The 7890-nt window shown below is 37.6% G+C and overlaps 1 protein-coding gene across 1 annotated transcript; it reads right to left on the bottom strand.

The window, feature by feature from the left end:
- Positions 1-3300: 3300 nt before the first annotated feature.
- LOC133518277 (uncharacterized) lies at positions 3301-6479 on the bottom strand. Its single transcript, XM_061851944.1, has 2 exons — positions 6379-6479; positions 3301-4946 (listed from the first exon to the last, which is right to left on the bottom strand). The coding sequence occupies exon 2, from the start codon at positions 4909-4911 to the stop codon at positions 3553-3555; it is 1359 nt and encodes a 452-aa protein (XP_061707928.1). The 5' UTR covers positions 4912-4946; positions 6379-6479; the 3' UTR covers positions 3301-3552.
- Between the last annotated feature and the right edge of the window lie 1411 nt (positions 6480-7890).

The raw sequence follows: 7890 nt of genomic DNA, 5'->3' as shown, positions 1-7890 counted from the left end.
GATGGTGGGAATATCTTTCTCTCAAATTTAGGAGATACCGGTTCTCGAACATCTCTTTAAATTCTCTTAGAATTATCTGTGCTTTCTTCCAACCTTTAATTAAATTGTCTTTAGTCACCGTTCCTTGTGACGTAGTAGGATCCTTTCCTGACGTTTCCATAATGATACATTTTCCCATGGTAAGAAAGTCTGAAGGTTTTAATACATGATCAGGCTCCGAGTCCACGTAAGTTAAAGGTCTTGTGTTAAGAACCGCTTCTATTTATTTAACCACTGTAACCAGCTGGCTGTCATTCAATAAATGTTTCTGTAAAGTTTTCTTCATACAGTTCTTAACCAATCCGACTAATCTCTCGTAGAATCCTCCATGCCATGGTGCTAACTGTGGTATAAATTTCCATTTTATTTCTTTATCTACGCAGTATGGATTCTGAAGAATCTCCGAGAGTAACTTAAAGTGAGCTGCGTTGTCAGAGGTTATCAAGATAGGCACTCCTCTTGCTGAAATCATCCTGCGTAAGGCCAATAAACCTTCTTCCGCTGTTAGGTCCTTTACAACTTCTAGGTGAATGGCTCTTACAGCCAAACATGTATAAAGGCTAATCCACCTTTTGCAATTGCCATTCCCATTGTTAACTAGAAGTGGTCCCAGGTAGTCGGTACCAACGTATGTAAATGGAGAACTATAGTTGACTCTCTCTTTCGGTAAAGCAGGAGTTTCCGGTAGTTTATATGGCCCTCCGTCATGTCTCATACATTCAGGGCATTTCTTCAGGATCCTTTGAACTTGGCTTCTTCCTTGTGGAATCCAGTATGTTTCCCTTATCTTGTCTAACGTGTGACTCACTCCAACATGTTTATTTTCTTGATGAGTCTTTATTATAATTTCGTTGGTGAAATCTGAATTTTTTGGAATAAGTATAGGATAGCGTTTGTCAAATGACCAGTTTGTGTGTTTCATACGACCTTTGCACCTCAGTAACTCATCTATATCTTTAAATATGCCTAAATTCAAACTTAAACTAGTTACTTTTCCCTCTACTTCTAGAGGAAAATACTCTGATTGAATTTCTTTCAATTTTTGAAACTTATTGTCTGGCATCTGACCATTCTCTTGATTTATTATCTCTTTTGCAGTTGTGCCATCTTCCGTTTCCACCGGGTTAACATTAGGTATATCTGGATCATCTATTTCCATCAGTTCTTCATCTTCTTGGATCCCAAGACCCTCCCCAGTCAAGAGAGAACTGGTGGGTCCACTGCCGGATGTAGTTGGCCACGTCTTCGGATCTTCTACTATAAATTGTGGACCACTCAGCCATTTCTCCCCGTCCTCTCTCGAACAGGTGGGTTTGGTGCCTACGTCTGCTGGATTTAGGTCTGTTGGAAGGTATCTGATTTTCAGATCTTTATTTGTTCTGATCTCTTCTATCCTCCTGGCAACGAAAGGTGGTAATAGTTTGTCAGATTTACACCATTCTATGACTATCTGGCTGTCGGTCCATAAGACTTGCCTTGCTATCTTCTGCTGGAAGAATTTAAGAACGAACTTTATCAATCTACTGCCAATCAGTACTCCTAATAGTTCAAGACGGGGTATCTTGAGACTCTCCTGATCTTTACTTGGTATTAAACGGGATTTACCAATGATGAAGCTTTTCCCCGAGCCGTTGACTAAAAAGACTGATGCTGCATAAGCCTGTAGGGAGGCGTCAGTGAAACAGTGTAGTTGGTAGCCTTTTCCCACTGGTGTCTTCATGTAGCATCTGTTCACTGACACTTCCCTAATGGCTTCTAAGTTCTGTCTGATGACGTTCCACTCTTCTGTTAGTTCACTTGACAATGGCGAGTCCCACGACACTCCAGCCTTCCAAAGTCCTTGTAGAAAGAGTTTAGATGATAGAGTATAGGGCACGGCATAACCACATGGATCATAGATTGATGCAATAGTCTTCAGTATTCCTCTTTTTGTGACTGCTTCCTCTTGCAAGTTAGGTTTCAACTGAAGAGTATCTTTCTTAATGTCCCATTCTAAACCAAGTACCTTTACTTTATCTTCTTTACATGTATCAGAAACTTTCTTCATAAATTCTCGAGAATTTGAGCTCCAATCCCTGAGTGACATTGAAATATCTTGAAAAGATCCTTTTAGATTTCTGTAGAGCTCCATCGCTTCATCTGTAGTGCTGGAACCCGAAACAAAGTTGTCCACATATATGTCATTTGCTTTTAGTCTGACTTGTTGATGTTCCGCACTGGACAGGTGGTGTTTGATTGTTGCATTAAGCAAAAACGGTGACGAAATGACGCCAAATGGAACTCTACAAAACCTAAGGTGTAATAGGTTGTCTTGAGATATCGGTTTAGAGGTATCTTTGGGCCACAGGAATCTGGTTACGTCACGATCCTTTTCGTGTAACGCCATCTGTAAGAACGCCTTTTCAATATCCGAGGTTAGTCCTATCTGATGAGTTCTAAATTTAATGAGTAAACCTGTGAGGTCTTCTAACATGAGTGGTCCTCTGTATAAACATTCGTTCAGACTCTTGGTGTCTTTGCTGCTCTTGGAGCTAGCATCATAAACTATTCTCATAGGTTTCCCTCGATGGCATACTCCATGGAAGGGTAGGTAGTGAACTACGTTATCCGTTGACGTTCTTGAAGCAAGTACAACTTCTATTATACCTTTATCTAATTGTTGTTTAAACGTATCATCGTATGATAACAACGTGCCTTGATCCATACGCTTCAATAAGCTTGATAAACGACCAAAAGCCATTCCAAGATTATTGGGTAAGTCCGGTGGGTAAGTTATCCATGGCCAGCTTACCGTGTAACGATTATTTAATTTCAGAGTGGTATTATTAAAATACTTGATTGCTTCTTCTTCTCTAGTTGCTTTCGGTGAATCACTAATACCTATACATTCTAGTTCCCAGAGGCTCTTTATGTCTCCATCACAAAGGGGTGGGTCAGGTTGATGAAGCTTCGTTTCTATACAAGTCTGAGCGTAAGTCACTACATAGGGCTCGTCACTAAGCTGTGGTTCTGTTCTACCACTTATTATCCAACCAAGGGCAGAATCGACCAGGAACAGGTTACTACCCAATTGTATTTTCTTCTCGTAAATTAGGTTGAAGTAGTACTCGTTTCCAACCAGAATCTGCACCTGTCCGCTTAGCGAGCCGTCATCCGCTAGTATATATGACTCCGGTAAGTCCTTCAACTTGACAGTGGGTATGTATCCTCTTGAAATACGTTCAACGCAGTTGGCTTGTATAACTATCTTCTTATTTGTCCTTGACAGCAATTGTAAAGTAACTATTGGACTATGTATTTCTTTAGGAGGATCTTCACCGAAGGTAAATATAGTTAAATGACTTTCCTCTTCAATGGGAAGCTTCAATTCCTTGGCAGTTTGAAATGTGACGTAGGAGCGCTGAGAGCCTGGATCTAAAAGAAGTCTATATTTATATTGTTTATTTTTATTATCTAGGGGGTTAGCCCTAACGACAGAAGTTTGAAGAGTAGTGAATCCCTTTCCTAGAACCGTCAGGACTGTTTCTTCATTGCAGTATTCTTCTGAAAATTTAAATGGCATAAAGCTCTGTTATGCGGTGTCTCACTACAGCAAATGCTACACTTACGTTTGTTCTTGCAGTCTTTTATAAAGTGGCCTAACTTCAAACACATGAAGCATTTCTTTCCAAGTCGTTTCTTTCTTTCTGCTAAGGTAGTAGCTTCAGAGCACTTATCATTGTAATGATCACCTTTGCAAAAGATGCATGTCCACGCTGTTCTCCCCTTCGGAGAGCCCTGCTGAGGTTCTGGTTGATCCTTGTTAGAAGTCGGAGTTTGTTTTGGTCTGTTCCATTTATTGGGTTTATTAATACTATCAAACTTATTCTTCCTTTCCGGTCTTCTATCAAAACCTCCTTGAGGATTTTGTTTCTTAGGGGGACCTTGCTGCTGTTTGGGTTGATATGCGCTTCTTGCACGTTTCACATTTATATGTAGAGTTCCGACTGTACTATCTTCTGCTTCATGCGTGCGTTTTCTTCCTGAAATCCTTTCAGCATCCTCTTTTGCGGTAATAATTCTATCTAATTGGTTCCTGATTTCTTGTATAGAATCATCATTAACCTTCAGCTTAATTTCGTAAACTAGATCGGGTGGAAATTTCTCCAGCAACATAAAACGAAGATGATTGTGATTGATGTTTTCACCTAATGATTCCAAAATTTTGAGATTTCGTTCAACTTCGTTGAATGTCTTTCTACAGTCTTCAGCGGTGCTTTTGGCCATCTTAACCTTATATAGTGTTGCATAATGCGCGTCAATGAGATGAGAGGTCTTGCCGAAACGCTCCTTCAGGATTGATATGGCTATTCTATAATTAGCATTAGTAGTAGACAGACCATCTATGGCTTTCTTGGCATCTCCCGTCACCGAGGCTTTAAGATAGGAGAGCTTGTCAACATCAGGCAGATTTCTTGAATCAATGTTGCTCTTGAAGGAGTCCCAGAACTCACACCAAAAGAGCACATCTCCACTATACACCGGCAGCTGAAGTTTAGGGAGTCGGCATGAGGCATTCGCTTCCGGAGGTTTCTCTGTAGCGTTGCCTTTCAAAGTTATTTGGTCGATCTTCACTTTAAGTTCAGCCAAAGTCTCCTCTGTTTGAAGTTGCAATCCACTCAGTAAACATATTTCATCAGAAGCAGGTGTCGAAGCCAAGCGAAAGTACTCCATCAAGTCGTTGTCAAGTCTTTTCAGAGATGCATCTAATTTACTGTAAGTAATTTGAGCCTGCCCTAAGTTCTCTGAATTAATGGTAACAGGAATAACTTCTAGGTCTGTGGTGAGTTTGTCGTTAATGAGCCTAAGCCTTCTTAAAAGCAAATCGTCCATTATGTTGTTTGTGTAAGCTCTTTTCTTGTTTAATCCTGTAACGTATAGAAATAAACCCATTTAACCTAAAGTCCTATTTATTTGCTTATGTATGAAATGATTACGCTATTTACGCTTGTAGATTTAATTAATACTGCCTTGCAGTAACTATGTTTCATACTACTTTAGGTTGTTTAATTTTAAATTATTTTATTTATTCTTTATTATAATGATCTCAAGATATTGAAATCTAAATTTAACTAATGATCTCTAAAATCCTATCGAATTTGAAACCAAAGAAAGAATAAAAATCAAAGTCAATTAAATTACATGAATTAAACCATTGACCCAATTATAATCCGATGTTTCATTTAAATATCATGAGAGGGAGTAAACAAGGGTGGAAGGCAACATAACATACACACCTACATATAAATGTGTCTAGTTTTATCTTTATAATTTATAGGTTACACCTGGTTACACCAATACAAGCCTCATCGACGTCAGTAAGTGATGTTGACGTTTATACACTGTTGCCACAACACAACCTCTAATGTTGGTGTCCCTGATTCAAGCTCACTCGTAGCACAACGAAAATTAATACTTTATTTCCATTTCACTTGTTTTATTGATCTATTTAATGATTATTTTAATTTTATTTCACTTGTTTGGTTTATTTATTTAGTAATAATTTTAATTTTATTTCACTTGCTTGGTTTATTTATTTAGTAATCATTTTAATTTTATTTATTTGAACACTTCAAAGAATCACTTATCTAATGAGTCTAATTGCACATAAAAGTCACCACAATAAATCTGGAAAGAAGATGTTAACTTATATATACATATACATACCACAATTGCTTTCGTATAATATAATCATGGACTTCAATATGGAATGCATGTAAAATAAATCAGGTATAAGTTCCCTTTAGGCCTATATACATAATATTGTATATAATTATACTTCTTACTTAACGTTTACTTACTCAACTAAATCCTTTGTACATACGCCGTAAAACAATTCATAAAGAAATAAGTTGTCTTTCTTAGTTTAAATAAGGTAGCGTAATAATACCAAACTATCTAACTAGGGAACCCGAGATAACATTCCAGAAGGCCTATAGTAAGCTTGGAAAATTACTAAGGTTCGCCTCTTGTTTGGAAAATTCTAGATATTTCTAAAACTGAGTCGTACTATATGAGCCGTGTTACCTAAACAATAGGGTTGACTCTTGTCTACGGTCGTCCCCAACTATCAACTTCTAGAAAGTGAAATTATTTCAATAAAGTAGGAGACGAAATCGACTCATAATTCATACATACGGAAGGACACTTAGTTAAAAACGGATTCCTTTTCTTGTTAGAAACCCAAATGATCATGGCCGCCATGCTGTCGGATCGCTTGCTATGAAATAATTTTCGTCGCTCGCATTTGTTTTACAGAATAGAGCTCTGTCACTGTGAAGTAAATGTTTAAAAACTTACCGAGAAATAGTCTAGTCCGATAGCAGGTCTAATCAGGGGGGTTTTCGTCAAATCCGAGTTGTCTTGTCCGGTGTGGTTGGCGGCGGCGAGTTCACTGTACCTATGAAGCAAATACGTAATTTTTCACAATCTTGCCTATCTACACGCTTATCCCTTTGTTGGTGCCCTTTAAATTATAATATTCTCAATATTTACCAGCATAACTTGAGGAACCTTCCCGGGGAACTCGCGTCTGCTTGGAGATCTTCCGCCAACGATTCAAAATGGTGGAACGTTCACTTTGCAACAGTCAGTGTTGCCAAAGTCAACTCAAACCCCATAAATTTCGATAAATATGAAATGAATTTAGGGCCTTTAACAAATTTCTTTCTTCTTTATGTTGATTCCGTATAAATGATTGCATCCTTGTGTTCTTAAAACTACTTAAGTTCTAAAGTATAACGTAAATATAAAAGGTAAAATGTAGAGTGCTTACTCATACAAACTCTTATCTACTACACGTACGTTTCTTATAAGATGCTTATTAGTTATTCTGACTCGCATACGTTTACTTATTATAATCATATTAAATCCACAACTCTAACAACTAATGTATAATAAAATAAAGTAAATCTTCTACTTATATCTAAGTACGCTTTGCTATGACGTACCTACTGAAGCGTCTTATTGGAAATTGGTTATCGTATAACTTTTCTATGTTGAATCAGCTTAGCGACATAATTTTTCTTCTTTAATTTTCTTGAGAATCCCGATAATCCGCACATTTTCCGCGATAATCTTAATTTGTGGATAATCTTCCGAGTGGCAACACCTGCCATCTTGTTCTAGGCGGTTCGCGCCGCCTATTCTTGCGGTTACGTTGGTAACTCGAAGGCATTATTACACAATAGTATATCACTTAATTTAAAGTAATAAATATCATAATTGATAAATATAGACAAATTCACCAATCCCTATTTTATTCATCTTTGTTTATTCTTTTACTAATTTGCGACTCCATTCTAATTGGAAAATAAAATACATCCATTATGAAAATGTCGTGTGACTGCTGTAGTTTTCCTCACTTTATATCACATTTTATAGAACTAGCGCATTTCGCGCGATACTGAATCTAGTTTCACCAACTTACCACGTTGGTTAACTTACCACAGTTCCACCTAGAGGGCGCTGTTCGGTGTTGCCGCAGGTGAATTAGTATTGTGGCATCAGATTTTCGCGTCCGTCGCGACAGCATTGTCATCCGATTTATATATGTATGCAAAATTTCATCTTAATCGGAAATCGAGAAATGGGTCAAATTGAACTTCCAAGATGTGACCCAAAAATAAATATTTGTCACACGCTATTATGATAAAACAATATTAGTTAGTGGTTATTGGTATAATGTTTATAATTAATTATAGAACGGTTAATTGGTATCCCATTTATTTGACAATGAAAATTTCCGTCCTGAGAGTCAAACCAAGATAAGTTGGCAGCGAATTTGATAGCACAGACGGTGCAAGTGTCAAG

This window comes from Cydia pomonella, chromosome 5 (genome assembly GCF_033807575.1).
Source record: "Cydia pomonella isolate Wapato2018A chromosome 5, ilCydPomo1, whole genome shotgun sequence".
NCBI classification, from domain to species: Eukaryota; Metazoa; Arthropoda; class Insecta; order Lepidoptera; family Tortricidae; genus Cydia; species Cydia pomonella.
Note: the sequence above shows the minus strand (reverse complement) of the source record. Positions and strands in the feature narration are given on the sequence as shown.